At 32.2% G+C, this 20,662-nt stretch overlaps 1 protein-coding gene and 1 pseudogene across 2 annotated transcripts; both read left to right on the top strand.

Annotated features, from left to right (window-relative positions):
• The first annotated feature begins 6,763 nt into the window (after positions 1–6,763).
• On the top strand, positions 6,764–7,669 carry LOC132166565 (ethylene-responsive transcription factor WIN1-like). Its single transcript, XM_059577409.2, has 2 exons — positions 6,764–6,976; positions 7,063–7,669. The coding sequence occupies exons 1-2, from the start codon at positions 6,897–6,899 to the stop codon at positions 7,592–7,594; spliced, it is 612 nt and encodes a 203-aa protein (XP_059433392.1). The 5' UTR covers positions 6,764–6,896; the 3' UTR covers positions 7,595–7,669.
• A 12,044-nt stretch (positions 7,670–19,713) lies between these two features.
• Positions 19,714–20,413, top strand: LOC132165151 (ethylene-responsive transcription factor WIN1 pseudogene; annotated as a pseudogene). Its single transcript, XR_015909455.1, has 2 exons — positions 19,714–19,793; positions 19,882–20,413. The product of XR_015909455.1 is annotated as an ethylene-responsive transcription factor WIN1 pseudogene (transcript).
• The last annotated feature ends 249 nt before the right edge of the window (positions 20,414–20,662 follow it).

Below are 20,662 nucleotides of genomic sequence, written 5' to 3'. Positions count from 1 at the left end.
TTTGAAATTATCATTGAATTTGAGATGAATCACTATTAAATTTTAATTCAACGATAATTTTAAAAGGCACATCAACTTTAAAATGATAAGAGAATGATATAACATTTTACTCTTCGCAATAAAATGATAAATTCACGACTAATGCATCATTTTAAGCGCAATCATTAATCAAGAGGCATTCAATGTTCTGTTACAATCCTTTGATGAATAGGACTAGAAAGTATCCGGAAGATTACATTACAAACTTGATATTTAGGTTCTTAATATGTTCTTGTCCTAATTGTATGATCATTTTTTTTTTTAATTGGAATTTTTAATCTGAAAATTTTGTAGTACTATGAGGTTTGATGGGTGTACATAATAATGTTGACAGCATAGCATAATAATTTAATAAACCTTTCACAAAAAGCTTTTTACTAGCATGATTATTCTTTGATTTCCATCCTCCCAAGCTAAACTTCATCAATATGTGTGCTTCTAGTGTGTGTCGATTTTGCCTTGTTATCCTAGCTCCTTTGTGTTGTTTTAAATGTGCAGTAAAAGTTGCTTTAAATGTCTAATAAAAGCTATTACAGATTCATTACGTGGGAGTTTCTTCACCTTGTATTTAATTATTAGAATAAAAGGTTACACCCAAGTAAGAATTATAATTTATTCATCTTCACCATCACTTGGTAATTTACTATGAAATGAGAATCTTTGTCAGGCTTAACAATATTGATAATAATTTCCTACAATTTATATATATATATATATATATATATATTGTAGATTTTAAAGCTGTGTGAATTCAGGCTATTCTTTATCTCTAACTATGTGAATTTAAGCTATAATTCTATCTTTTCATTTTTGCAGTTGTTACTCAGAAATTTGATTTCACTGATGTTTTATAAAGTGAAGCTCATACAGCCCTTTTGGTAGTTCGTTTGGCTGCTTCTATGGGTATTTCGGTTGAAGGGGATGCTCTCCTTATTATTTTATCTATTAATAGCCCTACTCTTTTTTCTTCTTGGTCTTTTGCAAACTGTATTTCTGATATTAATTTAACTATTTCTTCCTTTAAAAGTTGGAATGCTTCAAAAGTGTCTCGATGTGCCAATTTTGTGGCACATGCTTTAGCTCAATGGACCGCCTTCCAATTCTTGTTTTTGAAAACCTTCTCACAGAATTCCACATTCTCTCTAACATTCAGATCAGAAATGGAAAATATCCTCTGCTGTAACCTTCTTTCTTTCAATTAAAAAAAAAAACAAAAGAAGGCCCCGGGGGGGTGGGGGGGGGGGGGGTCTCTGATTTTATCTGAAACAGCTTATAAAATGTTACTTATTAAAAATGAGGCATGTTACTAATAAAAATTGAGTATATTTCACCATGTTCTTACACTTTATGTTGTAAAAACTTTTGAGCCAATTAAAAACTGTCTTTTGGTTTTCTAAACAATAACCGTCTCTTCAAATGATCAAAAGTGAAGAAAAAAGTTTTTTTTGAGAAAAATTCTTTTTGACTGTATTTTCTAAATCATTCACATAATTTAAAAATCTACAAGTTCTTTAAAATTGTAAGAGATCCACATACCTCATGTCATTGCTGATTAGTCTTTGAGATTACCAATTTTTTTCTCTGCTTTGAGCATAAATCTTTGTTACCCAAAAAATTATATATATATATATATATATATATATATATATATATATTCTCTGTCCACATGGCACGCATAGTGCAAAATTTTTGTAAAGCAACCATAATGTATAATGTATAGAGAAATGATTGGTATTAATATTTTACTTATATTTCTTCATATCATTTCTCAAAATTTCTCTTTATTTTCTCTCTCCTATTAAAAGCTTATAAAAATAAGTCAACTTTAAGATTTAATTTTGACCGTTGATTAAACTACAGCATGTAAGTCGGATCCTCATCTTACAAATTAATCATGAGATTTATAAATTTATGCAGATTCAACACAAGTTAATAATCGACTTCACAAATCTAAAAATTGATCTATTAAATTTGTTAAAAAAATATTAATAAATTATTGCCACCAATCATTTATTAAATCTAAATATGTAACAGGTGTAACACAAAGAGATGTCCCACCACTGCATTTACATAGATTAAAAAAAGGGATAGAAAGGCGTCTCTGTGCAGGCAATTAAACAAAGCGGGACCAAGAAAATTTTTTAAGCAAAGTGGGGGAAGGAAAATTGAAGCTTTTTCTGTGGCTCTATATATGGACCACATCGTACGTGTCGAGTCAAGACAAAAAGTCGTTGTTTATGCGTACAACTACGTTAATGCTCTTTAGCGTACACGTGAGCGTGCTCCATATAGTTATGGGGTATTCAATCCTCTTCTTTCAAAGCCTTTTATTTATTTGGCTCTTTTAACACTTTTCTTTAATCAACATAGTAAATATTATTTTATATATATATATATGCCCACTGACCGAGGTCGCATTTTATATTCGCATGTTGTCAGGTATGTATATTGTGTCAAAAAAAATTGTCAGTTTTTATGTTATGCGTAGAAATATGATTATAAGACTTGAATTTTCTTAAAATTTGAGGGGATTAGGATCCATATATTGGTTAATCATAATCTGACCTATTTAATTAAAGATTTTAAACCTATTTATTGATAAAAAGATGCATATTTAACTCAAATTAAAGATAAATTGTAGAGTTAAAGTTCAAACTCATTATCTATATATAGTTATAATACTATAATGTTAAATCACGTGAAATATTTAATTGAAATAAAAATAATGAACAAACCTACAAATTTATTACAAAATTTATTGATAGTGTAAAAAATTGTCTGTCTTAATTACAAAAAGAAAAAAAAAAATTGTGAAAGAAGTGGTTTAATGGGCGCGTCTGTAGCAGGGAGGTATTTGCATCATGGAACTACGTGGATATTTCCCGGCAAAGAAAGCTGGGGGCCGAAAACTACTTTAGACTAAAATTATAGGAGAAAAAACCCTAGCAGAGCTTAAGGAAGTGCCGCACAGCTGAAGGGGAGGGGTTTCTCCCCCTCCCCCCCTCCTCTCTTTCCTTGATCTGTTCCCCCCTCCCTTCCCCATTTTCCTTCCCCCCCTCTCTTCCCCGATTTATGTTTTTTTTTTTTTTTTTGTGTTTGTTTTTAGATTTCGCTTTCTTTTCCCTGTTGTTGTTCTTTGTTTGCTTGTTTATTTTTTCTTGCTAGGTGTTTGTTTGGGCACACTTTGTGGGTGCCGCTCATGGGGTATTCACTCAAACTTCCCCTCAATTTCTTTGAGTGTACCGCCGATCTCCTCCGCGCTAGCTTTGCCGTTTACTGTCTTCTGCTGGGTCTTTTCACGCGTCCCACCACGATGTACTTCCAACGCCATCTACGCATCGGTTTCCGGCAAGCACGCGATCGGCTTTTCTTCCGGCTGCTGTCATCCGCCTAGTGTGCTCCTATTTTTAAATTTTTAGTTGTATTGCTTTGATTTTCCCTATATTTTTCTTGTTTTTCTTGCTGCTTGTAATAAGGTCATGTCCTCTTTCTTGATCTCCTCGCTTGTTATTTTGGTCCAGACCCCTGGGGTTGTGGATGTGAACGATATCCTGGCTTTCGGGTTCAGGAGGATGTGTGTCGGCATGGGGTCCTTTTGATCTCAGGGTCGAGGAATAAGACCTACCTATGCATTAGTTTGTGTCTGCCTAGCGCAGATCTGTTATTCAAACTGAAGATTAGTTATAGGTTAGCGGATGTGTGGCGTCTTTGATGTATAATATTTTAGTTACGACTTTGATCTTTTAGCTTCGGCTATGATCTTTCAGAACGTTATGTTCTGTGATTGTAAGAGTTTTAATGCTCTTGATTCCTCTATTAATGAGATAAGAATGATTATCCTTCAAAAAAATAAAAATAAAAAAAGCTGGGGGCCACGTTTTGAAAGCAAATATGTGGGCCCAGAAAAATTGGCAGATTTATGGTCTATTTGAGATAACAATTTTAATAAATGCGATTTTAAAATTACGGTTTTTTTTTTTGTTTTTTTAATTCACTTCTTCATTAATCAAAATCAAGCTGAAGTAATTTGCTTTGCTTGAACAATATCATAGATACAATCGGGTATCTCATCCCTCCAAATTTGATCTATGACACTTCTAGTAGCTAACCTTGCTAATAAATGGGCTACAACATTTATATTCCGGCTTACATGGTTAGATTTTTAATTGGATAGAGAGTTCAAAATCAATTTTGCATCGTCGATTAGTTGACCATACCTATTCTCATTCTGCTCCTTATTTTGTAGCGCCATGATGATTGTCTGTGCGTCGCCTTCTAGAATTACACTGTTCACTCCCATTTCTTTGCATACTCAGCATGGACCATAACTATTGCCTCATTAGTGGTCGGATTTAAACATCCCCTACACATGCTGCAACAACTTTTCCTTCATCATCTCTGAGAATTTAAGCCCCCCCTCCCCCCTATCATATTGTTTTTGGCATCAATGACTGCATCACAATTGATTTTATACCACCCATGTGGAGGTCTCGTCCACTTCGGCGTCGTATTTCAAAATTATGTTTTTCAAATATTAATATTTGTTATGATAAATTGTAATTTTGGTTTAAATTTACGTTTTTTTTAAATAAGCACTTACTAGCCTACTTATAAAAATCACAGATTCTTTTCTACTTTAAATTAACTTTTTAAATCGCAATGTTTTACAATATTTTTTAAAAAACGTAAATTATTATTAGGAAATTGAAATTTCAAATATACCTGCATAGAATGATGACAAAATGGTCAGTGAGAACACGTGTGTGTCGTCATTTAGTTCCACGTCTTTGGGAACTTGTAGACCCACTCACTATTCAGCCTTATCATGACGTCATCCTTGTGTTTAGGAAACACATGCAGACATAAATACAGGCTCCACATTTAGCATCGGACTTGGTAAAGAAAAGAACTGTATTTGTCATTTTTCGGTCCTTTTATCCCATTTAATTTTTTTAAAAAATCAATGTGATATTTACAAATTTAATAATTAATTTTTTAATAAAAAATAAATAAATAAAATTTACTGTATTTTTTTAGTGCAATTTTATGTGAGACTTTGCTTTATAAATAATTTGACAAAAGAAATTTAGATTGATTAATTAGTTATTTTAAAATGGTAGAAAACAAATATGAGTTGTGTTCGTTTTCAATAAGACAACCGGTAAGATGTATCAATATTGGAGTACTCATTGAGTTTGTTTTACGGGAGTAAATTATTATGGTTGTAAGTCTATTTAAAGATTATTGAGAAAAATTACATACCTTTTTTTAAACTATAACCTAATTGATAATGTTTTTCTCATTCAAACTTTCAATTGAAACAAATTTCTTCCCCAAATGACAAAAATATCCTTAATAAAATAAAATAATTCAAAAAAAAAAAAAAACACTCGATTTAAAGATGTTCCCAGATGGAAATTACTTGCCCCATATTGGGTATTGCTTTCAATGCATTTATCCCCAGAAACATATAATTAGATGGAAAATTCAAACTTTCATTATCACATTAAGAAGTTGATATATATTTAAGCGAAAAAGCAAAGTGAGTAAACCAACCAAAAACATATTTTCCAACCACAATGCATGTGCAGGATTTGTGGTGTCTAGCACCTTGCTTTTTGTCATATTCGTTGTTTTCCTTTTAATAATCTGTCACCTTCCCTTGCAAATCTTAAATACAAAACCAATTAAACCAACGGAATAGTTGAAGGCTCTTAATTGCCCATTTAATGAATTAAAACGACGTCTACAATTGGGATCAGCACAGCTTAAGCTGGACCTCTCTTATTGATCCTCTACGTACGTCACCTCTTAATTAAGTAATACAATACAGTACTCCTTGGACCATTACTTAAACTAAAAATGGTTTGTTTTTTTGTTGGACCAATGGCCTCCAACAAAAAAATGGTTGTATTCGTGTGTTGAGTTTAAATTATGCTAAAGTATAAGTATAAGATTTTATAGATAAGTCATAACTTAACATAAAGAAACGATAAGATTAGCATTCTTTTCTCCTGACTATGACAGTGGTCATACCAGAGTCAACTTCGCCCTACCTCTTGCTATCATTTCAATTTTTCAGTCACTTCTAGCATCGGCTAACAAAAAACAAAAAAAACAAAAATGATGTATTTATTATGTGTTGAGTTCAAATCGTATTGAAATATGAATATAAGATTATCTAGTTAGATCAGCCCTAACATAACAAAGAGAGGACAAACATTATTTTCTCATGACTATGTTAGTGGCCATATTATATTCAACTTCACCCTTAGCCACATCTCGCTATCATTTCAATTTTCGGTCACCTCTGACCCCTTGCCAACAAAAACCAAAAAAAAAAAAATAATAATGAATTTACATGTTGGGTTCATATCGTGTTGAAAAGTGAATATAATATTATATAAATCAACTTTAACTCAACACATCTAATCTAATAGATCAGACCCTTCAACTCTATCCCATTAATTTCAAATAAAAAATTGGAACCCTAAATATTAATATGTCGGATTAGGGTTTAAGCCTCTTAACCCCTACCAGCTAATTACTTATATGCAAGTCGTTTTCGTTCACGACTCAAAACGTGCAGGTCAAGCACACCATTTATTGGTGGGAATCTCTCTCTCTCTCTCTCTCTCTCTCTCTATATATATATATATATATATATATATATATATATATATATCGAGGAGATCTGTAGCTATATAATGGAAGGGTTTAGGTAGCAATGTTTATTACAAGCAATACGGTTCGCCGACACTGTACGTACACCTTCACTCCACACTTCTATATCTTCCTTCTCTGTTCCCTCTGTACTTCACTCTCTCTCTCTCTCTCTCTCTCTCTCTCCCAACAACATGGTGCGTTCAAAGAAGTTCAGAGGCGTTAGGCAGCGTCATTGGGGCTCCTGGGTCTCCGAAATACGCCACCCTTTGCTGTAATCTTGCCCTCACCAACTTCTCCTTCCTTTTTTCCATCGACGAAGCAATTTTATTTTATTTTTTGACTTTTTTTTCGACACAGGAAGAGAAGGATATGGCTAGGCACATTTGAGACAGCCGAAGAGGCAGCTCGAGCGTACGACCAAGCCGCCATTTTGATGAGCGGCCGCAACGCCAAAACCAACTTCCCGATAACTCAAATATCGGCTGGGGAGCCGATGAGGAGCGAGGATCCGCCGCCGTCGCCGCCAAAGGATTTGTCAGAAATCCTGCATGCAAAGCTTCGGAAATGTAGCAAGGCCACATCGCCGTCCATGACTTGTCTTAGGCTCGACACCGAGAGCTCTCATATCGGCGTGTGGCAGAAACGTGCCGGTCAACGCTCTGACTCGAATTGGATCATGACCATTCAGCTGGGGAATAAGAATGCCGCCGTGGACGGTGCTGATCAAAACAGTTCGTTGCCTTTGTCTTCCGACTCCCGGCCCGCGTTTACCGGGCTGGAACTCCGAGCAGAGATGGATGAAGAGGAGAGAATCGCCCTGCAAATGATAGAAGAGCTTCTCAACGGGAATTGTCCTAGCCCTTCAGGAGAGGAAAACTTTTACCTCTAACCTCATTATCTCATGCTATATTTATTCATATAATTAAAGTTGTATGCGTATAGAAAAGTATGTAAGAAATTTCATTTAAAGTATGTCTCTTATGTCACATATATTATTGTAATTATAAAATATATATAATTACTGTGTTCAGTAATTTATTCCAATTAAAGCTTATTGTGTGAAATCAAATATTCTAAATTAAATTGTTGATTTAATTCTTGTGGAACAAGTATTTGATTTCATTACTGATTTTATTTTGTGGAATCAATTTGCTGTATTGATTATTTATTTGATTTTTTATTCCTTGATGGGAGGAATAATTAAGGTAACAGCTCTAATTGAGAGTCCCTGACCTACCTATAAATAAGACATGTGTATTCCATCAATTGACACTCACTGGTAGGCATAGGTCAGAAGAACCTCTCAATATTTTAGTTTTTCCAGATTTTGTTTTTATGAAATTATTATTTAATTGACTTGAGCAAAGCATGATTAAAGGTATTTATATAATTATTCATTATGCTATATGTGCACAGAGAGAAAGAGATGATGATAAGTAATTGGGTTTTGTACGTAGCAAAACCAATATGATACCAAAACCAAACCAATGTACGAGGTTTGAGCAAATATAGTATGTGTGACCATAATTATAATACAATTGCGTTTGTTTAGTACCAATATCCTTTTTGTGGATTAAGCTTCATATTGTTCTGACCAATGTATTAATTTTTTTTTCACCCATATATATATTCTCTTTCATGTGCATTTGGCATTCTTGATATATGTAATATGTAATATGGATTTTAACGAAGTATATTTGACGAGTAATGTTAAAAGTCTTTATTGAATTATTATTGATTTCAATAATAAAAGTGATTGATTGTTATTGAATTTTGATTAAGTGGTGATTTTAAAAGTCATCTTATTTTCAGAGAGATATAAAAGTGACACAGCAATAACTTCTAAAATTACTCGTATTTTGCATACGAGACGGTCACGAAAGCATATATATATATAAGCGTGACCTATGAATATGGTCAAAACTTAAGTACACAACAATAATTGATTTACAACATATATTTGTTTTTGGTTATGCCAGAATAAATTTCACAAATAAAAGTATTTTGCGGGTTACTAAAGGAAAATGCTTGGAATAGTACTACATTTTTTTTTGGGGAGTGTACAAAGGTTTTTTGAGTACTTAATTAAACAAATTGTAAAACTTTTCTTCTATAATGGAATTTCCCGGGGCTCAATGCCCCTCTGAGTGATTTTTCTTTTAAAGAATTCTTCAAAAATTTTACACTTCGTTAACAAAAATTCAAGGGCATTATTAATTTAATGCACTTATATTTTGGGTTTTTGTTGATTGATCATTATGTGTGTAATGTGCCTTTCTTATTTTTAATTGGTAAAGTTTGTCATTGAACACCTATTCACCCCCAAAAGATGAATAGTGATGTTTCATAAATGAAGGACCAATTTAACATATATTTAAAAACAAACGATGAAAAAGAAAAAAAAAAATTGGAGAGTAGATCTCACGTGCAATCCTTTATTTTCATTTTTTTTTCTTTTTTAAATTTTGAAGAAGATGCCTCCTTAAATCATTCGGTGTGAATGCATGCAAACCAGAATGCGTTAGCTAGCTTTTAGGTAGTCAACTGTTTTTCCTTTGAAAATATTTGCTAGCTTATTTTAACATTTGTGTAATAACCCAACTTAGGTCCAATCTTTGAATCAATTTGGCCCCATCCTAGCTACCTTGAAAATGCTGGTGAGGGCTATTCATTTTTTTTTCCTAGCCTTAGCTACTTAAGGGTAAGTTTGGAAGGGTAAGTTTGGATTTCATAGAAGCCGGTGATAATGATTAGGTAGAAATTGATGTGGAGAGGTGTGAGGATGAAAGTGATGGATGTCATGAGGTAGAAGTTGATACAGTGGGGATGATAGAAGCAATGTGGGTGATGGGTTACAAATGGTTGTGTACAACAACTCAAACGTTGATGACACCTCAAATGCGAGCACATCTAGGGGTATGGAGGTTCACTCATTCTCATCATCATCATCAGACTATCCATCCTAGCTACCTTGAAAATGCTGGTGAGGGCTATTCATTTTTTTTTTCCTAGCCTTAGCTACTTAAGGGTAAGTTTGGATTTCATAGAAGCCGATGATAATGATTAGGTAGAAATTGATGCGGAGAGGTGCGAGGATGAAAGTGATGGATGTCATGAGGTAGAAGTTGATACAGTGGGGATGATAGAAGCAATGTGGGTGATGGGTCACAAATGGTTGTGTACAACAACTCAAACGTTGATGACACCTCAAATGCGATCACATCTAGGGGTAAGGAGGTTCACTCATTCTCATCATCATCATCAGACTAGCCTTAGCTACTTAAGGGTAAGTTTGGAAGGGTAAGTTTGGATTTCATAGAAGCCGATGATAATGATTAGGTAGAAATTGATGCGGAGAGGTGTGAGGATGAAAGTGATGGATGTCATGAGGTAGAAATTGATACAGTGGGGATGATAGAGGCAATGTGGGTGATGGGTCACAAATGGTTGTGTACAACAACTCAAACGTTGATGACACCTCAAATGCGAGCACATCTAGGGGTAAGGAGGTTCACTCATTCTCATCATCATCATCATCTGATGATGATGATGATAAGCCATATAATTATCCGAGTGATATATTCGAGTCCCCATGTGGTAGTGATGAAGATGTGTCATCCCTACCTAAATGTGTGACTAGGTATTGCACATTCCAAACAATTGACTTCATTAATCCAAAAGTGGAGAATAGACAAGGATTTCCAGATGTATATACGTTCAGAGAAGTTATCAGACAATATAATGTATCAAGGGGAAGTATATAGTTTTCAAGAAAAATCATAAGGATAAGGTGTGTATAGTGTGCAAAGATAGTCGTTGTGAGTATAGAGTATATGGGCGTCAAGTGAAGGGCGAAGAGACATTCCAAGTAAGGTCTTTAAAGCCGAAGCATTCATGCTCGAGGTAGTACAGGAATAATATCATAAGTTCTACTTGGATAACTGATAAATTAATGGGTGAGTTTAAAACCCAACCCGGTTTGTCAATAAAAGTCCTCCAAGAAAAGGTGAAAGATAAGTGGAATGTTAATGTAAATGATAGAAAACTTTTTAAGGCTAGAAGAAACACTACAAAAAACCTTCTGATTAATAACAACACATTTTTAACATGTCAATAGGCTTAACACGTTACTAAATGTTAGTAATGTGTGGTTAGTAACGTGTGCGGTGTGTTACTAAATTCCTATTAGTAACATGTTAGCTTCTGAAACGTTACTAAAGTTTAAAAAATTAGTAAAAAAATATATATTTTTTTTCAAATTTATTTCCGGAATTTGGACGAGTAGTGCTCTTAGGCCTGCAAGTTTTGTGTTTTTTCATTAAAAAGAATTTCAAAGCCTTTACTATGATTCCAAGTCAAACTCTTGCTACTTTCTGTGTGTCTCGAATCGCGGCTGTCCATTTCCTCCATGGTCTCTGCCTTACTCCTCTATAGTGTCTTGGGTCAACAATACTCATGTAATTAAGAAAATAAACTAAACAAGTTGCAAATAATTAATTAATTTGAAAGAGATAAAAAGACCAGAAAAATCAACCATAAAAATCAGAAAAATTACCCATTAGAGTATACGATGTCCGTTCCCCAAGTGGATTCAACTTGAAAAATCAAACCAAACCAACCAGAAAATCAAACCCAGAAAAATTTCAAACACCCAAACCCAAACCCAGCAGAAAAACTTTTCTTCTCTTTTTCATTTTCTTCTTATCTTATCTTCTTTTTCTCTTCTCCTTTTCTTTTTCTGCTTCCCATTTAAGAGAAGAGGGAGATGCCATGGGGGTATACTGGGCGTGAGAGCAAAAGAGAGAAAAAGAGAAGAAGAAAGAAGAAAGAAGAAAGAAAAAGTGCGACAGGGAGGAAGAAAAAAGAGGGAAGAAGAAAGAAAAAAAAAAAGAAAAAAGAGGGAAGTAGCTAGCGTGTGTTTCCAATGCCCGTTGGTAACGTGTCAAATTTGACATGTCACCATTTTGTAATGTGTCAAATTTGACACATTACCATTTAGTAATGTGTCAACTTTGACACGTTACTAAAGTTTTTGATTTTTTTTTTTTTTTTTTTAGTTTTTCAATTAGAATTTGACACGTTACTAAACTTTTTGAATTTTTGTTTTTATGTTTTTATTTTTTTTATCTTTTTTTAGTTTTCGATTTAGTAACGTGTCAAATTTGACATCATACCATTTAGTAATGTGTCAAATTTGACACGTTACTAAAGTTTTCGAATTTTTTGTTTATTTTTTATTTTATTTCAGTTTTCAAATTAGTAACGTGTCAAATTTGACACATTATCATTTAGTAACGTGTCAAATTTGACATGTTACTAAAGTTTTCGAATTTTTATTTTTTAATTTTATTTTTTTTCCAGTTTACGAGTTAATAATGTGTCAAATTACACGTTACCATTTAGTAACGTGGGTAAAGTGACACGTTACTAAAAACTTTAGTAACATGTCACAAACTGACATGTTACTAAATGGTAACATGGCGAAAAATAATGAATAGTACACACGTTACTAATACTACATTTTTTTGCCTTTAAAGGCAGAGTCAAAAATATTTGGGAAGTTAGATGAACAATCCTATCGATTGTGGGACTATGCTGCAACTATTAGGAAAACACATGTTGGTAGTTGTGTACTGTTGAGGGTTGAAAGACCAATGTTTGAAAGACCAATCTCCTTAGCAACCATGAAAGAAGCGTTCAAAGCAGGTTGTAGGCATGGAATTGGGGTGGATGCTTGTTTCCTCAAGGGCCCTCATAAGGGACAACTCATGAGCGCAGATAGCAAGGATGCCAATAACAACGAGCTAGGATAACAAAGTTTCATCACTTTCATAATAGAGTGATGCTACATACCATTTTTTAATTCCTTTAAAGTTGATGTGGCTTTTGAAATTATCATTAGATTTGAGATAAACCACTATTGAATTTTGATCCAACGATGGCTTTAAAAGCCACATCAACTTTAAAATGATAAGAAAATGATATAGCATTTTACTCCTCGCAATAAAATGAAAAATTCACGGCTAATGCATCATTTTAAGCGCAATCATTAATCAAGCAGCTTTCAGTGTTCTGTTACAAGCCTCTGATGAATAGGACTAGAATGTTTCCGGTAGGGGTGTTAAGGCGGTTAGTAAATTTCACTAACCGTAACCGCTAACCGCCGGTTAGCGGTTGGTGAAATAGATAACCGCCCGCTAACCGCTTTTCAAAATTGGGCTTTTTTGGGGCCCTTTTGGGCTTCTTTTTTGGGCTTTTTGGGCCTTTTTTTACCCTCATTTTTTTATTTTTTATTTTTGTATTTTTAGTGTCTTCTTGGGCTCAATTGCTATAAAAAAAAGCCCAAATTGAAAAATAAAAAATATTTTACCCAAAATTTACATTTACTTGTAATTTAAAAAAATTTCCTTAAATATTAAATCAAAAATATTTGACCCAAAATTTACATTTAATTGAGGTGATTTTCGTGAGATTTAGGGTTTGGAAGAAAGAGATGAATATATAGAAGTGCAAAACGACGTAGTTTTGCCTTCTATATAATTTTTTTTTTTTTTAAAAAAAAAAAGGTTCAAGGGTAAAACTATTAACTATCAATGATTCAATTTTTAAAAAAAATTTTACAAATGGTTCAAAAAATTCAAAATTGTTCAAAAAATGGTTAATTTTTTTTTTTTTTTTTTTCAAAAAATGGTTAAATTTCTTTTTCTAAAAAATGTTCAAAAAATACATTAATACTTCAATTGTGATTATAAGTAACATATTGTTGAATCTAATGTCAATTACTTAATTTGATATTATATAATCATATAATCTCATTAAATTATATCATATGATTAATTATTTAAATTATTATCATATTTACTTATAATCTTTTTTCTTTGAATGGAACTTAATATCTAATGGTAAATGGTAATGTTCAAACTCCTAAATCCTAAATTCCTAAAGTATCTAATAATGCTTTCATTAAATTGTAGTTATAAGTAATATATTGTTTAATTCAATTGAATCAATTGTGATTATCATTGTATATGAATCATATGATTAACTTGTAGACTTATGACTTATGAGTTATGTCATATTATATATGTATTATTTATTATTATATAATCATATGATTTAATGATCAAGTCATCATGTGATATAATCATATCAATTATAGTGATAATATATAGATTACTAAAATTATAATGATAATACATTAATACTTAAATTGTGTTTATAAGTAACACATTGGTCATTGTTTAATCCAATGTCAATTACTTAATTTGATATTATACGAATCATATCATCATTGTACATTAATAATATGATTCACTTGAACTCTTGAATAAAGTATATGAATTGTCATTAAATCATATGATTAAGTATTGATATTATACATTTATATTATTCATATGCATATGTAGACTTATATAGACTTATAACATATATAGACTTATAAGTTTATAACATATATTGGAAATAAGTCTCTAGATATTTAATTGTTGTATTAGTATGAATTGATATACTTATGAGTTATGTCATATTATATATGTATAATTTGTTATTATATAATCAAATGATTTAATGATCAATTGATCATGTGATATAATCATATAAATTATAGTGATAATATATTAAAACTCAAATTGTGATTTAATTATTTTTTAAAAAAAATTGTGATTTAATGATCAAGTGATTATATGATATAATCATATAAATCATAGTGATAATATATTAATACTCAAATTGTGATTTAATTATTTTTTTTTAAAAATTGTGATTTAATGATCAAGTGATTATGTTATATGTATACATATTTTTATAATTATAATTATAAAAATATATTATATAAAAAGGCGGTTAGCGGTTAATATGGTTAAGCGGTTAATAGTTAGTGGTTAGAGGTTAGCGGGCGGTTTTTAACCGCCCGCATTGACACCCCTAGTTCCCGGAAGATTACATTACAAACATGATATTTAGGCTCCTAATATGCTGTCCTAATTGTATGATCATTTTTTTTAATGGAATTTTTAATCTGAAAATTTTGTAGTACCATGAGGTTTGATGGGTCTAGATAATAATGTTGACAGCATAGCATAATAACTTTAATAAACCATTCACAAAAAGCTTTTTACTGGCATGATTATTCTTTGATTTCCATCCTCCCAAGCCACACTTCATCAATATGTGTGTTTCTACTGTGTGTCGATTTTGCCTTGTTATCCTAGCTCCTTTGTGTTGTTTTAAATGTGCAGTAAAGGTTGCTTTAAATGTGTAATAAAAGCTATTACAGATTCATTACGTGGGAATTTCTTCACCTTGTATTTAATTATTAGAATAAAAGCTACACCCAAGTAAGAATTATAATTTATTCATCTTCACCATAACTTGGTAATTTACTATGAAATGAGAATCTTTGTCAGGCTTAACAATATTGAAAATAATTTCCTACAATTTCAAAAAAAAAAAAAAAATTGTAGATTTTAAAGCTGTGTGAATTCAGGCTATTCCTTATCTCAAACTATGTGAATTCAGGCTATAATTCTATCTTTCTATTTTTGTAGCTGCTACTTAGAAACTTGTTTTCACTGATGTTTTGCAAGGTAAAGCTCATGCAACCCTTTTGGTGATTCGTTTGGCTGTTTCTATGGGTTTGGGTCGTATCTCGGTTGAAGGGGATGTTCTCCTTGTTATTTTAGCTATTAATAGCCCTACTTTTTTTTTTTTTTCTTGGTCTTTTGCAAACTGTATTTATGATATTAGTTTAACTTTTTCTTTCTTTTAAAGTTTGAACACTTTAAAAGTGTCTCGATGTACCAATTTTAGGGCACATGCTTTAGCTCAATAGGCCGCTTCCAATCGTGTTTTTGGAAGTATTCCCACAGGATCCCCCATTTTCTCTTTCATTCGAATCAGAAATGGGAAAGAGCCTCCCCTGTAATCTTTTTCTTTATTCAATTAAAAAAAAAAAAATAGGGGCTATAATTCTATCTCAAACAGCTTACCTATTAAAAATGAGGCATGTTGCCAATAAAAATTGAGTATATTTCATCATGTTCTTACGTTTTATGTTGTAAAAACTTTTGAGCCAAAAACTGTATTTTGGTTTTCCGAAGAATAAACATCTCTTCAAATGATCAAAAAATGAAGAAAAAGCCTTTTGAGAGAAAAAAATCTTTTTGTCTGCATTTTCTAAATCATTCACATAATTTAAAAGTCTACAATTTCTTTAAAATTGTAAAAGATCCACATACCTCATGTTATTGCTGATTAGTCTTTGAGATTACCAAATTTTTTCTCTGCTTTGAGCATAAATCTTTGTTACCCAAAAAATTAAAATATATATATATATATATATATATATATATATATATATATATATATATATTCTCTGTCCACATGGCATGCATAGTGCAAAATTTTTGTAAAGCAACCATAATGTATAATGTAAAGAGAAATGATTGGTATTAATATTTTACTTATATTTCTTCATATCATTTTTACATGCTGTTATTAATAACAGTATGTATATTGTAGTTTAATCAACAGTCGAGATTGAATTTCTCAAAATCTCACTTTATTTTCTATCTCCTATTAAAAACTTTTAAAAGTAAGTCAATTTTAAGATTCAATTTTGACCGTTAATTAAACTACAACATACATGTTGTTATTAAAATAACAACATGTAAGCCGGATTCATAATTAATTTATTAAATTTATAAAAAAATATTAATAAATTATTGACACCAATCAATAATCATTTATGTAATCTAAATATGTAAAAGGTGTAACACAAAGAGATGTCAACTGCATTTACATTGATAAAAAATAAAAATAAAATAAAAATAAATAATAATAATAATAATAATAAAATAAAAATAAAAATAAAAAACTAGAAAAGCGTCCAAATTCTCTGTGCAGGCAATTAAACAAAGCGAGACGAGCAAAGTGTGGGAAGGAAAATTGAAGGTTTTTCTGTGGCTCTATATATGGCCACATCGTACGCGTCGAGTCAGGACAAAAAGTCGTTGTTTATGCGTACAACTACGTTAATGCTCTTTAGCGTACACGTGAGCGTGCTCCATATGGTTTATGTGGTATTCAATCCTCCTCTTTCAAAGCTTTTTATTTATTTGGCTTTTTAACACTTTCTTTACATCAATATAATAAATATTGTTTTATATATATATATATATATACCCACTGACCGGGGTCACATTTTATATTCGCATGTTGCCTTGCGTCAACAAATTGTTACTTCTTATGTCATGTGTAGAAATATAATTATAAGATTTGAATTTTTTAAGAATTTGAGAGGATTCGAATCCATATATAGGTTAATCATAATTTGACCTATTTAATTAAATATGTCAAACCTATTTTTTTGATAAAAAAATGCATATTTAACTCAAATTTAGGATAAATTGTAAAGTTAAAGTTATAATACTATAATGTTAAATCGTGTAAAATATTTAATTAAAATAAAAATAATGAACAAACCCGCAAATTTATTGATCGTGAAAAAAATTGCTCGTCTTAAATAAAAAAATTAAAAAAAAAATAGTGAAAGAAGTGGTTTAATGGGCGCGTCTGTAGCAGGGAGGTATTTGCATCATGGAACTTGACTCTTTCGCCTGGAAACAGTTATGATACGTACGCTAATAATTATGAGATTCGACGTGGATATTTCCCGGCGAACAAAGCTGGGGGCCAGGTTCTGAAAGCAAATATGTGGGCCCAGAAAAAGTGACAGACGTATGGTGAATAATATAAATTGTATATTATTTATTTATTTTAAATTAACTTTTTAAATTGTAATGTTTTACAATATTTTTAAAAAATATAAATTATTATTACAAAATCGTAATTTCGAATACACCTGCGTAGAATGATGACAAAATGGTAAGTGAGAACACGTGTGTGTCGTCATTTAGTTCCACGTCTTTGGGAACTTGTAGACCCACTCACTATTCAGCCTTATCATGACGTCATCCTTGTGTTTAGGAAACACATGCAGACATAAATACAGGCTCCACATTTAGCGTCGGACTTCGTAAAGAAAAGAACTGGCATTTGTCATTTTTAGGTCCTTTTATCTCATTTAATTTTTTAAAAAAATTAATGTGAGATTTACAAATTTAATAATTAATTTTTTTAATAAAAAATTTGACTGTATTTTTTTTAGTACAATTTTATATGAGATTGTGCTTTATAAATAAATTGACAGAAGAAATTTAGATTGATTAATTAGTTATTTTAAAATGGTAGAAAACAAATATGAGTTGTGTCCGTTTTCAGTAAGACAACATGCATGGTAAGATGTTTCAATTTGGAGTACTCATTGTCATTGAGTTTGTTTTACGGGAGTAAATTATTATGGTTCTAAGTCTATTTAAAGATTATTGAGAAAAATTACATACCTTTTTTCAAATTATAACCCAATTAATAATGTTTTCCTCCTCCAAACTCTCAATTGAAACAAATGTCTCCCCCAAATGACAAAAATATCTTTAATAGAATAAAATAAATGTTTTTTTTTTAAAAAAAACACTCCATCTGAAGATGTTGCCAGATGGGAATTACTTCCCCCATATTGGGTATTGCTTTCAATGCATTTATCCCCAGAAACATATAATTAGATGGAAAACTCAAACTTTCATTACCACATTAAGAAGTTGATATATATTTAAGCGAAAAAGCGAAGTGAGTAAACCAACCAAAAACATATTTTCCAACCACAATGCATGTGCAGGATTTGTGGTGTCTAGCACCTTGCTTTTTGTCATATATATATATTTTGAGCAAATGGCATACGCCGTATATATTATTCTATTCGTTGTTTTCCTTTTAACAATCTGTCACCTTCCCTTGCAAATCTTAAATACAAAACCAATTAAACCAACGGAATAGTTGAAGGCTCTTAATTGCCCATTTAATGAATTAAAACGACGTCTACAATTGGGATCACCACAGCTTAAGCTGGACCTCTCTTATTGATCCTCTACGTACGTCACCTCTTAATTAAGTAATACAATACAGTACTCCTTCGACAATTACTTAAACTAAAAATGGTTTTTTTTTTTTTTTTTTTTTTTTTTTTTTTTTGGACCAATGGCCGCCAACAAAAAAAAAAACAAAAAAAATGGTTGTATTTGTGTGTTGAGTTTAAATCATGTTGAAGTTTAAGTATAAGATTATATAGATAAGTTATAACTTAACATAAAGAGACGACAAGATTAACATTCTTTTCTCTTGACTATGATAGTGGTCATACCAGAGTCAACTTCGCCTTACATCTTGCTATCATTTCAATTTTTCAGTCACTTCTAGCCTCGGCTAACAAAAAAAAAAAATGATGTATTTATTATGTATTGCGTTTAAATTGGATTAAAATATGAATATAAGATTATCTAGCTAGATCAGCCCGAATATAACAAAGAGAGGACAAACATTATTTTCTCATGACTATGTTAGTGGCCATATTATATTCAACTTCACCCTTAGCCACATCTCGCTATCATTTCAATTTTCGGTCACCTCTGACCCCTTGCCAACAAAAACCAAAAAAAAAAAAATGTTGTATTTACATGTTGGGTTCAAATCGTGTTGAAAAGTGAATATAATATTATATAAATCAATTTTAACTCAACACGTCTAATCTAATAGGTCAGACCCTTCAACCCTATCCCATTAATTTCAAATAAAAAATTGTAACCCTAAATATTAATATGTCAGATTAGGGTTTAAGCCTCTTAACCCCTGCCACCTAATTACTTATATGCAAGTCGTTTTCGTTCACGACTCAAAACGTGCAGGTCAAGCACACCATTAATCGGGGAGGTCTGTAGCTATATAATAGAAGGGTTTAGGTAGCAATGTTTATTACAAGCAATACGGTTCGCCAACAGTACTGTACGTACACCTTCACTCCACACTTCTATTATTCTGTATCTTCCTTCTCTGTTCCCTCTGTACTTCACACTCTCTCTCTCTCTCTCTATCTCTCTCTCTCTCTCTCCCATCAACATGGTGCGTTCAAAGAAGTTCAGAGGCGTTAGGCAGCGTCATTGGGGCTCCTGGGTCTCCGAAATACGCCACCCTTTGCTGTAATCTTGCCCCCACCAACTTCTCCTTCCTTTTTTTTCCTTCGACGAAGCAATTTTATTTTATTTTTTGACTTTTTTTTCGACACAGGAAGAGAAGGATATGGCTAGGCACATTTGAGACAGCCGAAGAGGCAGCTCGAGCGTACGACCAAGCCGCCATTTTGATGAGCGGCCGCAACGCCAAAACCAACTTCCCGATAACTCAAACGCCGGCTGGGGAGCCGATGAGGAGCGAGGATCCGCCGCCGTCGCCGCCAAAGGATTTGTCGGAAATCCTGCATGCAAAGCTTCGGAAATGTAGCAAGGCGCCATCGCCGTCCATGACTTGTCTTAGGCTCGACACCGAGAGCTCTCGTATCGGCGTGTGGCAGAAACGTGCCGGTCAACACTCTGACTCGAATTGGATCATGACCGTTCAGCTGGGGAATAAGAATGCCGCTGTGGACGGTGCTGATCAAAACAGTTCGTTGCCTTTGTCTTCCGACTCCCAGCCCGCGTTTACCGGGCTGGAACTCCGAGCAGAGATGGATGAAGAGGAGAGAATCGCCCTGCAAATGATAGAGGAGCTCCTCAACGGGAATTGTCCTAGCCCTTCAGGAGAGGAAAGCTTTTACCTCTAACCTCATTATCTCATGCTATATTTATTCATATATTTAAAGTTGTATAAGTATAGAAAAGTCTGTAAGAATTTCCATTTAAAATATGTCATTTATGTCACATATATTATTATATATATATAATTACGGTGTTCAGTAATTTATTCCAATTAAAGCTTATTGTGTGAAATCAAATATTCTGAATTAAATTGCTAATTTAATTCTTGTGGAACAAGTAATTGATTTCATTACTGATTTTATTTTGTGGAATCA

Source organism: Corylus avellana, chromosome 11, assembly GCF_965113065.1.
Source record: "Corylus avellana chromosome 11, dhCorAvel1.hap1.2, whole genome shotgun sequence".
NCBI classification, from domain to species: domain Eukaryota; kingdom Viridiplantae; phylum Streptophyta; class Magnoliopsida; order Fagales; family Betulaceae; genus Corylus; species Corylus avellana.
Note: the sequence above shows the minus strand (reverse complement) of the source record. Positions and strands in the feature narration are given on the sequence as shown.